General features: G+C 40.1%; 1 protein-coding gene across 4 annotated transcripts in view; it reads right to left on the reverse strand.

Moving 5' to 3' along the window:
- Slc8a1 (solute carrier family 8 member A1) overlaps nucleotides 1-18,281 on the reverse strand; it is a 282,426-nt gene that overhangs the window by 40,959 nt on the left and 223,186 nt on the right. For 2 of the 4 annotated variants that reach the window (XM_052186470.1, XM_052186469.1), the window contains exons 3-7: nucleotides 15,219-15,322; nucleotides 12,141-12,158; nucleotides 8,535-8,603; nucleotides 3,289-3,419; nucleotides 867-966 (exon numbers count right to left, since the gene is read on the reverse strand). In XM_052186470.1, the coding sequence (XP_052042430.1) occupies nucleotides 867-966; nucleotides 3,289-3,419; nucleotides 8,535-8,603; nucleotides 12,141-12,158; nucleotides 15,219-15,322 (422 nt within the window). Of the gene's footprint in view, nucleotides 1-866; nucleotides 967-3,288; nucleotides 3,420-8,534; nucleotides 8,604-12,140; nucleotides 12,159-12,562; nucleotides 12,584-15,218; nucleotides 15,323-15,868; nucleotides 15,976-18,281 lie in introns of all 4 variants that reach the window. The other 2 variants (XM_052186472.1, XM_052186471.1) reach the window with 2 other exon arrangements.

Raw genomic sequence — 18,281 nt, forward strand, 5'->3', positions numbered from 1 at the left:
TCTCTGATAAGTGGATATTAATTAGCCCAGAAGCCCTGAATACCCAAGGCACAAATCGCATAACAAATGACTTCCATGAAGAAGTATGGAGAGGATCCTGATCCTGGAAAGGATTGATCTAGCATCGGAGGGGAATATAAGGACAGAGAACAAAAGGAGGGAGGTGATTGGAGAAGGGATGGAGAGAAGAAGGTTTATGGGACATATGGGGAGGGAGGATCCGGGAAAGGGGAAATCATTTGGAATGTAAACAAAGAATATAGAAAATAAAAATATAAAAAAATATATATCAAAAAAAAGTTTTAAAAAAAAAGAAAAAATAAAGTATTAGAGTCCAGTGTGATAGAAAAGACATTGAAAAAAAAAAAAAAGAACAGGGAGCGCACACTTTCTTTATTTCATGTCCTCAGGACTATTTTTAGGAGATTCTTAAAGAAAACCTTGCACTTTCCTTGTGCAGGAAAAATGTCAGTGTGCTTTGGTGTGCACCTTGGGGTCAGTGCGAATGCCTAATGTGTCTGGTGCCGAGGAAGGGCGTGTAACATGATTATAGTGCGGTGAAGACACTGTAATGCCTTGCTTTTCTTCCCATGCTTAGCTCCTTTCGGTCCTTTACTTAGCCAGTGTGAGCTGTGCTCAGGAAACCAGACAAAAGCCCACGATTGGTTAAACAGTGAATTAAGACACAAATGGGTTTAAATTCATCTTGTCTACCCACCTCTCACAGAGAATGGGAAATGGATGCAGGCAACAAATACGCTGATTTCTCTTAATTTTGCCATGTGATCCTTTGCTGGTGGCAGAACAAGCAAACTTAGCCAGAGACTGGCCATTCCACCTCACAGAGTACAGAACGAGGCACTCACCAGCGCTGACAGTGATGGCTTCAATGAACTGCTCTCTCCAGCTGTTGGTCCCCACCACAAGGGCCAGGTTCGTCTTCTTAATGAGTTTGTCCACAGTGCTCTGAAAGGGGCAAAGGGATAAGTGTAAATTCTGGAGTTGTGATGGCCTCAGGAAATCTAAAACTTTGTTTCAAAGTCCCGGGATTCTATAAGGGCTAGCAGATGTCAGGCCCAGTAGAAAAGTATGCACATCAAATATTGTCACGACTATGTAATCAGTTGTCCTTAGGAAGATTCTGAAATAGAAACTTCAAGCAGTCTTTTCTGCCCTAATGGCCAAGGAAGAGCAGCTACAGTGTTTCCACAGCAGCTGCTTCAAAGGCCCACCCATGATCCTCAACTGCTCTGTGAACTTGATTTCCCCTGGCTCGTCTGTCTGTGCTGTCTGCAAATGGATCAATACTGGCCCCGTTCAACTCTGTCTGTGAACATCTAGGAATGACAGATCTGAACCTGAAGATGTATTGTTGTGTTGTTTGTTACTGACATGTAGCCAGGTAGCACGGTTTCAAGGTGGCTTGCTGTATGATCATTAATAAATAATGGGGGGGCGGGTAGTGTTAAGGTGGGGTTGCAGAGGGCCCACTAGATTTTTCATCTTGCTAATACTATCAGGCAATTCTATTCTAATACCACTGTTACATCAGGAACATACTAGACACACATTTGTGGCTGAGGGCACACTGTTCATAACCTTGCATTGCATTTTCATACTTTAATAGTACGGAGGTACATGCCCTTATTTTACTTTAGAACTTATTAGGCAATTAGTTTTGTGGAATTAGAACTCTCCAACTTTCTAAATTTAGTTAATAAAACAGCAGGCAGGACTTGCCAAGCGGTCACGAGAAAACTAAATAAGCCATACAGTCAAAGCACTACCACAAATCATGACAACTACAGGGAGAAGGGGCATTTCTAGGACAGCGATGCTGCTCTTCTCGGAGAAGCTACTGCACCAACTAGTCTAGCAAACATCCACACTTACTGTCAGAGCATCCTCGAATTTCCACTAATCGCAGAGGCAGAAAACACATATTATTTGCCTTAGGTAAAGATTTGTACATGTTCAAGGCAGGATACCAAACTATGGTTCTAGAGAGAGAGCGTTACTGGCTAAGCAGGAGTCAAGAGAATGGAATCTGGGGGCTGGATGTGAAGCCAGAGGCAATTTATCATCGTATGCATGTTAGTTCAAAACGAGTCATTGGAGCTGACCTGAGACCGGAGACGAAAACAAACATGAAAGGAGTCATCTCCAGCTAGCACACTCTACGTCTGCAACATGATTCTTGGTGGCTTGTATGTCCTAAGGGGGGTGACCTCTCAGCTTGTCTCATATCCAGCACTGCTGGTGCCCTGATAACAGTTCTAACAGGCCCTGCTCTTGGGCACAATAAATTGAAGCCCACGACAGGCATCTGTCTTTTCTCTCTCAACTCAGCCACATCTCATCCAGTGCTCTTAAGCATCTCGACTGATGCCAATTCAAAGTGTACACTGTGCAGAATGTAATAAGAAACGACCTCAGCTTTTCCTACATGTAGTGGAAACTCTCCAAAAGGGAGAGAACACACTGTACTGCAGCCAAGGCAGAGAACCCCACCATACTGGAGATAAGCACTCCAGTATCTGAACACAGACTTCCCCATGAAATGTCTGCTCAAGATCAAAGTTCTAGGAGAAACTTAACCTTTTTAGATGTGGAAAACCCCAGACATATCTTAAAATGTAATACATTTTAACCAGAGTGGCAGAGCCAATTCCACCCCTCCCCCAGTGGCTAAGGTTGAGTTTTTATGAAGATTGTAAAGGTGTATGCATTTCTAAAATTAGAAAACATAGCTAAGACTATGGTAGGTAGTGGCTTGCCTTTAATCCCACCAATTGGGAGTCAGAGTCAGAAGTATTTCTAGGTTTGAGGTCAGCCTGGTTTGTATAGCCACAGGTCAGCCACAGTTAAGACGCTGTCTCAAAAAATATACATCTGTTTATTGCTACATGATGCTATGTTCCACATACTTCCTAAACACTTTCATATGTTTATTTATTTATTTTAATTTAATTTTTATTATAAAAAGAATCTCTCCAAACCTACTTCTGTAAAGTGTCCTTTCAGACAAAGCCCTCCCTTTAGGAGCAATTCTGACTCTGTCATGTCGAGTGTCACCTGCTCGGCCCTTGATCTGATGCTCTTTATGGTGCAGGATTTCTGGGTTCTCTGCTAACTTCACAATTTCACATTGGATCTGACAGCCTTTTAGGGAATGAGCCCCAACTTAAAATCATTATTTTCAGCCCTCTCCAGGAGGCTCTTACAGCACAGACCACACCCAACCACCCTGAGCAAGCTGTTGGGGCTGGCAAGTGCCAGAAGTCGCACCTTGAATTCGTAAGACTCTTCGATGATCACCTCCAGCTTGCTGTGCTCGCCTAGGACGGGGCGCCCCATTTCTGCTATGCGCCTCTCCTCCTCTTCTTTGCTTGTCAGTGGCTGCTTGTCATCATATTCGTCTGGTAAAGGGAAGGCAAGGACATCAACAATGTGCTCCTTTATGACTGCAAGCCCAAGGATCCCGATAAAAGAGAAGCGGGGAGATGGGTGCCCTAAGGGTCAACTAACAGTCTCTTGGGGAGATAGTGAGGCTAAAAGAGAGAAGGGACAGAGCTTCTTGGACTGGGCAATGCCACACCGAAGCAGCAGACTGAAATTTGGTACAGTGTAACCTCTGGAAGAAAGCATGGGTTGGGGAAAGCCGAGTTGAGGGCCCATCACTAAGAGACCTTGGCCACACACTGCTTAAGGAATCACCCAGCCTTTTTCTAGGAAGCTGACCAGTTTGGCTGTCTGCACACATTTTTTTTTTCCAGCATGTGACCAAAGAGAAACACAATTAAAAATCCTAAAGTAACCCCGAGGGAAATGAGGCTTTGGTCCTTTCCTTTCCACTTTCTAGAAGCATGAGAAAATGCCTCGGGCCCAAAGGGAAATTCGGATCTTAGCTTCACACTTGCCAAGAGTTCCTGCCACAGGCTCAGCTCTGAAACACCCATTTTACATTGCCTTGAGATGGATGGCCCCGGAGCTTCCTCTCTGGTGAAGTGCACTAGGAAAGCCTTGACCATGTTAATTTTAGAGCAAACAGAGAGGGCGAGGGTGAGGCCTTCAGGGAACTCATATTCACTATGTGAGCAGGATTATTTACAGACCCGCCAAGCAGCTCTAGCTCGAGGAGAGGAGAGCATGCTCAGAAACGAATCTCTGACTGGAGGTCTTTGGGATAAATCCTAGACTCTAAAGCCAAGCCTCTGTGGAAGGCAAACACATGTCCTGGAAGCATGCTTGTTCCTCTTAGAGTCAAATGAGGCACACACATATCCATGGGGGCAGTATTGTTGCTAGGGAAAACCTCTACTCGGAGTCCCTTACCTCCAGGATACCTAGGCAATTGCCTGTAATTGAGTCTGTTGTCTGGGAAGTCATCCAGGGGGGAAAGGCCGTTTGTTCGGGCTCCCTGACCTGGCTTTTGCATCTAGACATCATCAGCTTTAGCAAGGGTTCCTACCTTTTGTTTCTGCAAAGACCCATATCTTCCCTTCTGCTCTGGGACTCTGCAATAAGTGGCTCCAAATATTGGTCTAACAATTGTTTCAAGGGATGGATTTTGACTAGCAAGGACTGGGGTTGGGGGATAAGTATACTGGAAGTACAGCCAGGACCCTGGATTACACATCTTAGAAGTGATGAAGGCAAAGACAGAATGTAGCTATTGGTGCGTTCTTCACCAAGCATTCAGTTATATGTTCTAAAATAATGTCTGTCATCCCACCAAATCAAAGGGAAATGAAAATGGGTTATTTGACCTATTGAGAAGCTGTTGAACACGAGCAAAAGCAAAGCAGAGAGGAAAGGAGATTGATCTTAATTGTAAAAGTGGTAAGGGATTTTATAAAGGAATTGATAAGTTATAGCTTATCTGGTTGGGGTCATATAACTAGTTGTCTCAAGGAAACATATAACTAGTCTATGCAGGACTCATGAAGTCCATTTACCTTGTGTTCAAATCAATTACAGCTTGGTTCTTGTTGCTTTCTGTGATATTTGGACCCATGATCATGTCCCTGGTAGTTCGGGTGGATTTTGTATCTTTGTCCAAATCTCTGACCCACTCTGAATGATAATGTCTTTCTCCAAAAGCAAGTATTGCCATTTAGATATCTATCTGAGATGTTAAAGGCATGTGTGGGAGACTATTTGTTGTGGCCATCCTTTCTGTGACTTATAAGCATTAAGCTGTTTTGAGCGGTACTTGGGGTCACATAAGGAGGAACTGTGGTGTCCTGTGATTGTTCAGGGAAGCATCTCACAGAGTAAAACTGATCCAGGAAATGGTGCCAAAATAAATAAACATAGCAGTAAAAAAAAAAAAAAAAAAAAAAGGAATCATCGCAGGAGTGCAAAGGAGCCCTGCTTCCCGCCCCCAAATCCTTCAGGCTTTGTGGTTAGCATCAAATGCAGAGGTTGGTGCACTCGGGTCTCTAACTGTTCTCTGACATCTGCCATTCCTTCATTTAAGAAATAGAAAGTAGTGTATGGGCATAGAATCTTTGATTAGCCAGAATTTAATGATATTATTTTCACTGTCAAAAATATAAGTCACTAACTTATTTTCTACTTAAAGCAAAATCCTACTAGTTTTCTTTTTTTAGTTAAGTAAAAGCCACAGCAATTTAAAAGATCACAGCATACAAATTATAAACTTGTTAGTACTCAACCTTAATACATATCTTACAAGAAAGCTAAAATGTGGATATCTCATCTTAATAGGTTTGATAACAACATAAAGAAATTCCAGGGACCTTTTTTCTACCTCTTGCTATTCTTGTACTCCAAAGCATGGAGTATAATGCCAGTTTAATGCCTCATGCAGTCACCAAGAAACACTCCTATACCTTTGTTTACTTGTATTTAAGGCTCTTCCATGGAGCAGTATACCAATAGGCAGTTGGGATTTAGTAAATGTCACGCAATTCCTTAATATTTATTGTGTGTGGAACATGAACAGTTTCATACAGTTTAGCTATTATTCTAAATTATCTTTACATACAAATACTTAGTCTGTAGTCTTACAGAGCTGGGATGTGGCTCAGTGCTTGTTGGACTGTCCTTAGTCCTTATTCCTTTCTAGCACAATGTGTGGAATGCCAAAAATTTACTCGACAAGTAGCTGTTATGAGATTCTTCAAGGTACTGTTAGCAATTTTTTATTTGCTCCTTTTTTTAAAAAAAATAAGAAGGCCATCTATTATTTAAACATGTCATTGTCCTTTTAACATATGTCAGGACAGGCATAGTCCTCCTCTTTCCCAGTTATCTCCCAGGACTTCCGAGACAGTGGGAATGGAGGCACATGAATGAAAATGAAAAGAGCATTGGTGTGGAGCAGCTGAAGGAGCAGGGTGGGAAGACTGTCCTCTGCCTATGGGAGACAGGACAGAGGATGGATCTGACACTATCTTTAGAGCATGTAGAGAGCTGGCAGTTCAGTATGATGGTAAAGATGGCCATGAGGTGAAGATGTGAGTGGTCATAGTTCAGGCATAGCCACGGCATCACAGAAAGGTCATTGGATGAGTGTTATGTATATTTAAGAGCCAGCTACTGTTATGTGTACTAGAGGTGACAAATAGGTAAATCTTATGGATGATGTCCAACAATACTAGCCTTTAGGATGTAGAGTTTTGATGGTGGTAAAGAAGAGAATTTATGGAATGCCAAAAATTTACTTAATAAGGTAGTTGTTATGAGATTCTACAAGCTACTGTTAACATTTTTTTCATTTGCTCCTTTTTAAAAAAAATCCATTATTTAAACACGTCATTGTCCTCTTAACATATGTCGGGACAGGCATAGTCCTCCTCTTCTTTTTTCCTTTGTTCATATTTTTTTCATTTTTATTTAGTGCTCTCAGGCACACCTTTTATTAAATGGGAAAATGGTTTAACAGTATTTAATAGTAATAAATTACTATATTTGTTTCCTTTTCCTCTTGAACAATGGATCAAAAGCAGATTCCTTATTGTAGCCAATGCTACTTTATTTCCTTAAGTGTGCAGAGTGACAAGACAATGAATTTTTGGTTCTATTTCTTAGGGCAAATTAATTTTCTCTTTGGGTAACTCTGGGTCTCTCTGAATCTCTTTTTATGTACATATGTACACTTGTAAAGCTTACTAATTTAATTGTGATGTTGTATATAGAATATATACTGTCACAATCCTGACCAACCAAAACAACTTAGAGATCCTGAGCATTATCAGTGACCCTGACTACAAGCCAGTGTAGAGGATACAGAGAAGCCCTGGGGTAAGAGAAATCCTGCCATCAAATCACCAGAGTAAGGTCTTTGTAGTGATTTTCAACCTTTCTAATACTGTGACCCTTGACTATAGTTCATCATGTTGTGGCGACCCCCAACCATTCAATTATTCATTGATAATTCATAACTGTAATTTTGCTACCATTATGAACTAATGTAAATATCTTATATGATGGATATCTGCTATGTGACCCCCCCCAAAGGGGTCGTACATCATATGTTGAGAACCACTGCTTTATAGTGATTGATTTTTATTAAAAACAATAAAATAACTAGCTTTAGATGTCTGAGTCCTGGAAAGATGAATTCGGTAAAGTTGCTTCTAATACTTGGTAGTTTAAGCTGATCTTGAAGCACCATCAGGGTGATGAAGGGCAGGAGTGGAAAATTCCTTTCAGAGAGCAGTGTCACCCACAGGGCTAATTCAGTACTGGGATCTGTACTCATTGAGCCAACGTGATAGGTGATTGCTTTTTAACTCCAATGAACAGCATAAGACTTAGAAAATGGAGGAAAGGCAGTGGTGAGAAAAATCTTAGGCTTATTTTGACCCTTTGTTCAGAACTGTACAGACAACCTGAAAACAAAGATCACGTGATAGTATTTCAATTCTAGCTGGCCTCTCTGATTAGAACCCAGGAAAACTGGTAGTTTTAGTCTCTTGAATATTCTGAGAAAAATCTGTAGTTGGAGTTAAGAATTGTGATTATGGGGTGGAGATATGGTTTGTGAGGTTGGCACAGGTCAGGATATGTGTGCCTACCACCAAGATCAGTTAGGGCAGCAGTGACTGAAGGAGGCAGTGTTCAGCTATAGACTGCGGGCTAGGAGCTATAAGTTGGAAGATGTAAACCTTCAGGAGAACTGCAAGTGTTGTATGACCCTTGGGTTCCCCTGGCAACATTCCTTTGTTTCCTTGAATGTCGGGAGAGATCATTCTGATGGGAAATAACAAACTGTTTTGTTTTTGTTCTTGTTTTTCAGAATATTCATTATACTTAGATGAAAGACTTGCATGCAAAAGATGTTTATGAGAGATCTGTAACATACCAAAATCTGAGAGAAGGCATTGGACCAACCTCTCTGTATGTTCACATTGTCCCTCCATTTTTAAGTTTTTATGGCACCTCATCTGTCAGAGAAGCCACTCATTAATCAGAAATATTTTAGAAGGCCCAGGCTCTAACATCTGAAGACCCAAAGTATACCTGAAAACTCTGGTTTTCAAGGGCCACAGAGAAATGAGTACCTGCGATGCTGATTACAGTGGAGGGAATCGGATGATCTCTAGCATGAACCTTCCTGAAGATAGGTTGGCCTAGCAAAAGGACAGGCAGACAATCAGCAGGATTCACTATCAGTGCCCTTTGAAATTAGTAAGGTAAAAACAACACCCACATGCACACACTACAAGCCATGTAAGTTAGTGTAGGTGGTTGTAGGTCACCCTCTGTAAGCCACAAGGAGGGGGTTTGATGGCTTATCCACAATGGGGTAGAGATAGCTGCCCACAAATGGGGGCAAATGTTCCTCAAGCCAAACCAAACAGTGCTTGATTAAGTTTGATGGACACGATAATGATCCCCTTTCCTTGTGGTGAGAGGCAGAATCAGTCCAGCAAATGACTGACATGAATGAGCTAGGTCCTTCAATGACTGATTCCAGAGGCATCATAAAGCAACAGGAAGCACTTAGGGTAATGACATGTGTTCTAATTTTTGAAGTCCTTTGGTAGTATCTGCACAGCCCCAAGAAGCCTGTCTTTTCTGTTTCCCTACCATATAAAATGCAGTTTTCTTTGAAGGTCGAGGAATATGTAACCCCTGGGAAGGTGCTCACTACATTTATTCCCAGACTGCAGAGTGTCATATACACTTCCAAGGACATGTCATCACTCAGCTGCTCCCATTAACCAGGCCTACGGATTTCACTGAACTCCTCATTCCATTGATTGCCAACTCCACCTGCTGTTTTTGTTTGTTTGTTTGTTTGGTTGGTTTTTCCTAGAGACATCTACTGAGAATTAAACTGAAAATTATTAGATTTGGGACTCAAGGCCAGCTCTGCCACTTGTTTTCCAATTAATGATGGCAAGGAATTTCACCTCTTGGACATGCAGTTTTCTTGGTTTTAAAATGAAGCAAACTTCCATGGAGGGGCTCTGTTCCTCTAACCCAGATATTGGAGTGATGGAAGTGCTTTCTAGTGTTAAGGTTATCAGATTTTGGTTCCTTTAAATAAACATGCACATGTCTATTACTGGACCATAAAATGATTGCAAGAGTAATATTAAAGCAGTATATGAATACCATGTAATCTAAAGGGAAAACTGTAGCTGCAGGACTTAGAAGTTTCAGGGGAACCAAATATTTAGGGGAATAAAAGAAACCTCTCCAGATTAGGAAGGATACAAAATTTCATTTAAAATATTTCTATGAAATCTAATTTTTCCTTATATTTTCTTTGACTTTTTATAAGATATAGTTGTACTTTAGATTGGGAAAGTTCTGATGTATAATGTAAAGAGGAAGGGAGAAGGAGATGACTTGTACTTTTGGACCAGCCAAATGACAGGGCTAGTGTTAGGGAAACTCAGACTCAGAGTCAGAAAGGAGGCTGCCAAAATCTTATTTGAGTAGTTTGGGTAGATTAATCTTTTTGTGCCATTTTTCTTTCCCTGTAAGTACGAACAATAAAATCTATCAGCATAGTGATAAAATAATGTTTATCATAAATGCTAATGAGTTATAATGTTATCATGAAACCAGAAGGTCAAGGGGGAATGAGGTCATAGATTTGAACACAGACCTTTCAGTGATACAGGGTTAGGGCAACACGTAAGATTTTCAAACTTCAAAAGCACTTCCAGTACTTCATGTCTACTACTAATGAGATCTCTAAAATATTGGCGTGTGGCAATGGACATTTTAGTGTCCATATATGCTGATTCCAAATTCTGCATGCATACTCATCAAGGCAAGTCCACGTGCAGGCTGCGGGCCAAGCTCAGAGGGCTCCATTGATTCTCCTCTTCTTCCCTGCACCTCAAAGCCCTGACTTCAAAGCCTCAGTGTGACTTCAAAGAAAAATCTTTAGACTTTATTGCACCTTTTCACTGTGCAGACCTAAATGTTAGATGTTTCTTAGAGGCATCATAGCAACTGAGCCCTGGGATTTCTGGTTTGAAGGAGGATATGAAGTTAGTATCCAGATAAGTAACAATTAGGCCCATGTAGAAATTTCTAGTAAGTTCTGGAATAGTCTCTCATTCTAACTGAATTGACTTCTATATTGGAAGATGACAACAATAGAGAAACTTCTATTTTTGGTTAAAGTTGCAGCCGTAGGGAGAAACTAATGGACTACTTATATGGTAGAAGCTTTTTGAGAAAGTGATTGTGTTATGTTGGATTCAGCATATGGCCAAGGCAGGAAATACTGATATAAGATGTATGGAAAACTTTATGGAAGGAAGTTGTAAGAAAAGAAAAATTAGCATCCTATTAACTGGAAAGATGGTTCAAATGATAGAGAAGGAAAGTCCTAGAGATGGAATCCTCATATATATTCAAGCTTTAAGGGCAGGTTTTCTGACATGGGAGAGGCTCAGATGATTCAGATTCAGGGAATCCTTGTAAGAAGTCTACTGTGTTTAATTCTCTCTCTCTCTCTCTCTCTCTCTCTCTCTCTCTCTCTCTCTCTCTCTCTCTCTCTCTCTTCCTTTTAATTTCTGTGACTCTGAGAAACTACAAGTCGTGCCATCATTCACTGCTGTGACTATAGATGAGTTGGGAGTAGCCATTCACATAGGACTGCTATTACAAAGTTCCAAACCAGGAAGAATCACTTTAGCACTCATTGTGCATGAATTAATACAGTGAGTGATAGCTATCCTAAGGCTTACTGCAGTTTTTATTACTAGAAATTTTGGTAATATTCCCTTCTAAATATTTTTACAGCTCTCTGCTTTAACATTTTTGATATTTGCATGATGTACTGGAATTTTTTTTTATTTGTTCAGCATATTGAAAAAGGCCGTCTAGGAAATGGTTCCCTGGAGTCATTTTTAACCTGCAGCTACAGACAAGGTAGAGCCATTGCTGGATATTCATTTTCCTCTCTAAAGCAGCAGACATGGTTCTGAAAAGATGGGAAGATATGCCGGGTCAGAAGGTGGTGCGTTTAGGAATGAATTAAAGGTTTCAAGGTTTCTCACTGGGATCTTGAATGTTTCTGCGGGACGTTGTGCTGTACTCCAAGTGGCAGGAATAGTTCTTGATTCCACATTATCGGTACTAAGATAGCTAAGTGTTCCAAGAGGGGCTCGAATTGTTGTCGTGAGTTGAAGGGGAGCGGCTGCTCTGGCCTCTTCTACTGTGCATTAGGCACTTGTGGGGTCTCCCTGGTCCTGGCCAAGACGTTTGTATGATTGTTTCATCCGCTGTCTTGGGCCAGCCATCTTGTCTTTCTTACTCTGGAGCACTGAACAGCATCCACCACAGTATACTGCGCATTCTCAGTGCTATGAGGCCACCCGAAGATTAGCCAGTCTTAAAATCCAAACAATTAGAGGTTCTTCCTGTGAGTTTTGTTATCGATAACTGCAACACACACAGGCTGCTGTTAATTTGTAAAAGAGGTTAATGGACCACAGTTAAGTATCAGCTCAGGTTACATTTGGTTTTGGATTTGGATTATTTAAGACAAAACAGAATTTTTAAAAAGAAGTTGTCTTACCATACATCTCTTTTCCTTAATTAAAAACAAATAGAGCAAGAGGAGATTTTTTTAAAAAAATGTGTAATATATTGATGGTGACAGTAACAGTATAATTATATAATTGAAAATTTCATACCTGTTAATGTGAAGCCACCTAAAAAGAAAAAGGAGAGAAATGTCATAATTTACATTACAGATAACAAGTATTAGTGACATAAGACACCTGACAACCCACCTGAAATCTTGCCAAATTTATAATGAAGGAGAAAATGAAAAGGGCCAGTCATAACTGAATATAGTCTTTTAAGACTATGCAGTTTAGGGTACAGTCAGGTCTTGCAGATACCCAAGGAATCATTTGACCCTTTCAAGTTTATATATATTAAAAAAATGGGATATCAATGATCTGGCCTCAACTAAATGACGGCAATAGCCTTAAATGAAAATCTGGCCAATCCATTGATAGAGATAAAAATCCAGAGTTACAGTATCGTCTGATAGAAATGGGAAATAGCCTAGAACGAAATGGAAAGGAAATGCGGGAAATGGGATGCTTACCAAGCTCATTCAACAACAGGGCTGTGAAGGAAACAGACAGAGACAAACACAGAATAAGAAACCAGATGAATAATGAGAGAGGAATACTAGCAGAAAGAAATCCAGGCAATTCTGACCAGAGTGGGAAAAACCATTGCTTATAACATTTGGTGCATCTCAAGGAAGGTACTGTTGTGGACATTTCCAAATAATTGACCTCAACAGGAATAGCTGTGTCTGATTGAAAAACTGTGTGTTATCTCTATGTATCTCATCAGGTAGCTCTCCCACAGTTGTTGATATATAGTGCAGACAAAATATACTGGGAATGTTGGAGTTGCTGACCTTTAACTCAGTTTGGGGGTGGGCTTCTTCAGTTAACATTGCCTGAGAGCTAATGAGTCAATGGTTTGGAGGTGTCAAATGACTAAAGACCTCAGCTACCTTCCATGAAAACAGGTAAAAGTCCCTGGGAAAATGCCTTAGACTGCTCTCCTAGAAGGACATTCCTGACCCAGGTAGAGAGCTCTCTGTACTGGAAGACCTTTTGACTCCTCCAAAATTGCTATGTTTTTCTAAATTCTCTAATCCTAAGAGTCTCTAACTTGACATTTATTTGTGTGCTTTTATCAATAACGTTTATGCATTAATAAGCTAACCAAAATGCTTCTTATAGAATGCATTTATAAAGCAGCTTCACACAAATGGACAGGTTTGGAATATGGGCCAGTCTACATTGTAGCTTTTTAGATTATATTCTCTCAATACAACTGGGACTTTGCTTTTAATAAAAGTTAACCTAGCTAAGTGGTTCAAATTAAAGCCCTCTCGGGCTGTCTGCAGGAATATTTCAATCCTTTGTTTTCAGCCAAGTCTTCCCTGGAGTGGGAGTGCTGTCAGAGGGAACCTAGGAAAACAAGTCAGTATTTTATTTATAGTGAGAAGAATTTATTTGGCTGGTACAAAAGCCAGGATAATGCTACCCAGGAACTTTAGTTTGCTTGCACATGAGGGCATAGTTCGCTAAAATGACAATTGAAAGAGCTGTATCCAAGACAGTCCTTGAGATAAAAAGACAGCCCTTTGGAGGAACACATTCAGATCCAAGTGCTTCTTCCTGGCTGCTAATGAGGCATCTTTGATCCCATCTTTGTAAGACATATTTTCTGATGTCTCCTTTCTTTCTGTTTACTGATGATGGGACTTAGTAAACGAGCTGCTTCAAAATGAGTCCCCGGGGCTCTTTCTCCATCACTCCTGGTGACATTTTTTACTTAAGTTACAGACATTAGGAAAAACATTTTACCCCAGAGATCAATGAGTTTTCAGAATGTGAGATCATGCTTCCTCAAATGCTGAGTCTACAAAGGAATTGGTCATATATATTGCAGTTCTTGCCCTACATGTTAAAACTTAAATAAAATTCTCCTTCTTCCTTATAAAATAGAATATATTTTAAACTAGGGACAAGTAGAAAAGGTAATTGGCTCCTCTTTGCAAATATTTTCTAACATTGTGAGAACCAACCAAATGGAATTATAAAGTTCTCAAAGAATTAACACAAGTGTTTAAAGTAATTTAGTTACAAGGATATTGCTGCTCAATTTTTCTTGTTATTTGTATTAAATTTATATTAAAATTGTACTAATTCTGCAAGTATTATAAGATTTTGGTGCACAGGTAAAATTAGTGTAAGTCAGGGTTAAATATTTACAAGGGCCACATTCTAGAGCTACGTAAAACTGAGCCCATAGATATGACTGTGGCTTTATATATATGATGACTTACATGTTAGAGGCTTTTAAATTTTTTATTTTTAGTAAGATAGGGTCCTGTCTGCTCAGGCTGTCCTTGGGCTCATTGCTTGAATCACAGGTGAATGGCATCACGTCTAGTTTTATGGCTTCTTCTAAATGATATATTCAATGATGTGGAAAACATTATCAAACTGAGTACAGTAGTTTATTGACAGTATGAGTCTTAAGGTTCCTTGCTCTTATTAATTGCTTTTTTAAAAGCTATGGCACACACCTCTTAGTACTTTGGAGGTAGAGGCAGGAGAATTGGGAGTTCTAGATCATCCTCAGCTACATAGCAAGTTGGAAGCCAGGCTCAGCTACCAGAGACCCTGTCTCAAAAACAAAAAGCAAAGCAAAGCAAAACCCTCCTCAAACCAGATTCTCCTCACAGAAGCCTGCTTGCTGAGCTCTCTGTAACTGTTATGTATTGGCATTGGATCCACGGACTCAGTCTACCTTGAGCTTGCAAGTCGTTTTTCTTGTTCTTCTACTTCCGTTGACAAAATGCAATAGGTTTTACCACTAGCATTTTAAGAGTAAGTAAATCTTCACAGCCACATCTGTAAGTGGGTCTGAAGTAGTGAAAAACAGAACTTATTCTTCTAGCTAGTCCTTTCTTAGTCATAGAAACTCTTCTAGTATTTGTTAATGTTTAGTAAATCTGGTTGCAAACAAGGTTAGTTGGCCCTTCCTGAGGAAAATGGGCATTGCTTGGTGCACTCATGAGGGAAGGGGAATGACCCCACCAAGCTTCAAAGGCAATGGAGTTTAGTACTCAGAGGCCAGGGAAGAGGAGAGAGTTAAGTGTGAGAGTAGGGAGACACGGAGAGGGAGAAGAGTACAATTTCTCGCTGATTTGTCTTTGTATACTCCCACACCTTTCATTCCTCTTCTTATCCATTTTGGTTCCTCAAGCACAAGGGAGAAACTGCACTCTTTCTCATATTCCTCACGGTCAAATATTCTAATGGTAATGATCTTCCTGTGGGGACACAAGACAAAGGCAAAACAAATGGTTGGAGTCACACGCTCATGCTCTAGATGTCCACCAAGCTGGATGTTATTGTGATGTTACGGAGGGAAAACTGGCAGCACATGACCTTCCGGGCATATGTAAAAGGGCATCTTGGGTGCTCTCCACCGGTTCCCATTGAGGTTTCTGCGTCTGTGGATCCCTTTCATAAATCCTTCTGCTTCTCCCACAAGTACAAGAGCTGGTCTAGAATTTGGACATTGCATTCCACCTCTGCCCATTTCCTCATCTATGGAAGCTTGAATGATTGTGCCCAAAATGAACCTTCAGACCTGCATGGGACACAGTGGCCATAACTGGCAGGTGTAGCTGCAGTTCTGGTCCACTACTGCTGCCATGGTGAGAGCTATGCCCTGTTACATAGAGAAGGCATGTGTGCATTGTAAGTCATGTTCTGAAGATGCGGGCATCCAGGGAGGCACAGGCCAGCAGAAGCTGTCGGGCTCAGCCCTGGAGCGGAAGCTGTCGGGCTCAGCCCTGAAGCAGCTCCCCCACCTTTCTTCTCACTCATCTCCACCAGACGGGGCTCTCCAATCTCAAGGAAGAAGGTCTTGTTTTTCTCATACTCCTCGTCATCGATTACCTTGACTGATATTGTTTTGCTGAAACAGAGAAGAATAGAAATTGACGAACAGGGGAAGAGGCAAGCAAAGGAATGTAGGCGAGAAGAAGCAAGGTTAGAGAAAGCTGTGTCACTGAAAACACAGCTCGCTGCCCAGAGCCACAGAATTCGCCTGGACAACGTACAATTCTCAACATTAACAAGCTAGTAATCATCATATGAGAGAAAAGCAGAAAAATAGATTATAATGAGAAAAGAGAAAAATGCTTATTAAAGCATTTAACTCTTGTCTTCCGCTGAGTCCTAGAAGTCATTGCTTTAGAATAAATGAATAAAATACAATAGGGCCAGAGAGATGTGTTAGTGGGTAAAAGCACTGGACATTCAACCTGATGACTTGAGTTCCATCCATGGAAACAGCTGATGGAAGGAAAGAAGACTTCAGCAAGCTGTCCTCTGACCTTTACCCAGATGCCATGGTAGGCACTCCCTCAAACATGTATACTTGCACACACATACTCTCTCTCTCTCTCTCTCTCTCTCTCTCTCTCTCTCTCTCTCTCTCTCTCTCTCCCTCTCTCTCTCTCTCTTTCTCCATGTATACACACACACACACACACACACACACACACACACACATAATACAAGGAATAAAAACAAAATATTAAGAAAGATGTTATCCTATGTGAGGGGTAATTTCCCCTTCTCTGTGTTTTACTTTATTTCTAAGAATATTTAAAATTTTGTTGAGTTTATAAAATAATTACATCATTATCCTCTTCCCTTTCCTTTCTCCAAACTCTCCCATATACCTCTCATTGCTTTTTCAAATGTATAGATATCATCTCTTTTTATTAATTGCTAATATATATCTCATTGCTTCATTTTCTAATTCATGGTCTCTTTTTCATTATATATACTATTATAGTATATTAAATATAGTAATATATGTAATATGAAATAGTATATAGAACATTATATATACAAGTTCATATATACTACTATATGTATATAAAACATATTTACATATATTATATATTCCTAAATACAGAAAGACAAACTGCTCAGTTTGTATGTTATTTGCATATAGAGGTTTTCAGGACTGAGCATTTATTATTAAGTGACTAATTAGGTGTTGGTATGACTGCAAACATATCATTTTTATTGTTAGATTTTATTAAAACAATATATGTGTAAAAGCATTACAGAAGAGAATATAAAGTCTCTTTCCTCTCTCCCTTCAGTGTTTCAGAACCTAACATATTTAAGTTCCATGGATTTTCACCTGTACCTTAGCAGGAGGGTGGATTTTTTTTCCATTTTTTTCATTCCTAAAGATGGACACTGTGTCCTCAGAATTGTTGTTTCAAAGGTGGGATGGCAGAGGATGGGATGACTGCTGAAGCCATGAGTTTTCATCCCTTGTCAAACTAACTCTCGTTAGCTATGGCATTCATACTACTTTCTAACTTCATAAATCCATTGAGGTGTTTCACAGAGAATTCTTCCTGCACGTCAGCCCTCAGTAGGGTTTATATCATGGTACTATGGCTGTGGATGATTGATGGGCAGACAAGACAAATGCAAATATTATGCAAATCCAAACTCCAGTAATGATACCAGACATAACTCTTGATGGATCTGAAAATAGATCATTCTAATATTACCTTGTAACTAATAAAGCTTTAGTGTGTTGTGTATTACAACCTATTTAGAGATCCCCACATACTGATTTAATAAGACTTTTAAAAATACCATTAACTAAGTAATAGCTAAAATTTTTGAAAGAAATAGATTTGCATAGACAGAAAGATTTTTTAGTAACATGAAGATTTTAGTAACACTATAGACTGGTCTATAATCTTGCCCTCAGTTCATTGATCAAATCTCCCAAGTTTCAGCTAGACAAAGGTTTTTATCTTAGCAAGAAGGAAGTTCGAGGAAATTCTGCAAATTTCCCAGGCCCTATTTCCAAAAGTTTCTGTCTTCCAATCTAGGCTTAGCATTGTAAAAGTGAGATCAAATGATTGGCTTTGGAGCCTCACATTGAATTACCTCAGCTAAAGCACGTGCATGGCATCCCATGTCTCCATCCTGAGAAGCCAGGGCTCACAAGAGTGCATTTTCTCTGTTTCTCAAAGACTGCTAGTACACAGGTGAACAGGTAGACATGGCTAATAGAACAATCACTTCTTCCAGTGCAGAATTTTGTAAAACTATCAAGAGTATGACAAGTCCATAACAAGTACTAACAGCTGCTGCCTAATTGTTAGAATACATTTCTGGCTTTTATCAATTTACTCTGTCAGTGCCTGTGCATGTGTCTATGTGTGTGTGTGTGTGTGT

This window comes from Apodemus sylvaticus, chromosome 6 (assembly GCF_947179515.1).
Source record: "Apodemus sylvaticus chromosome 6, mApoSyl1.1, whole genome shotgun sequence".
In the NCBI taxonomy this organism is placed as follows: domain Eukaryota; kingdom Metazoa; phylum Chordata; class Mammalia; order Rodentia; family Muridae; genus Apodemus; species Apodemus sylvaticus.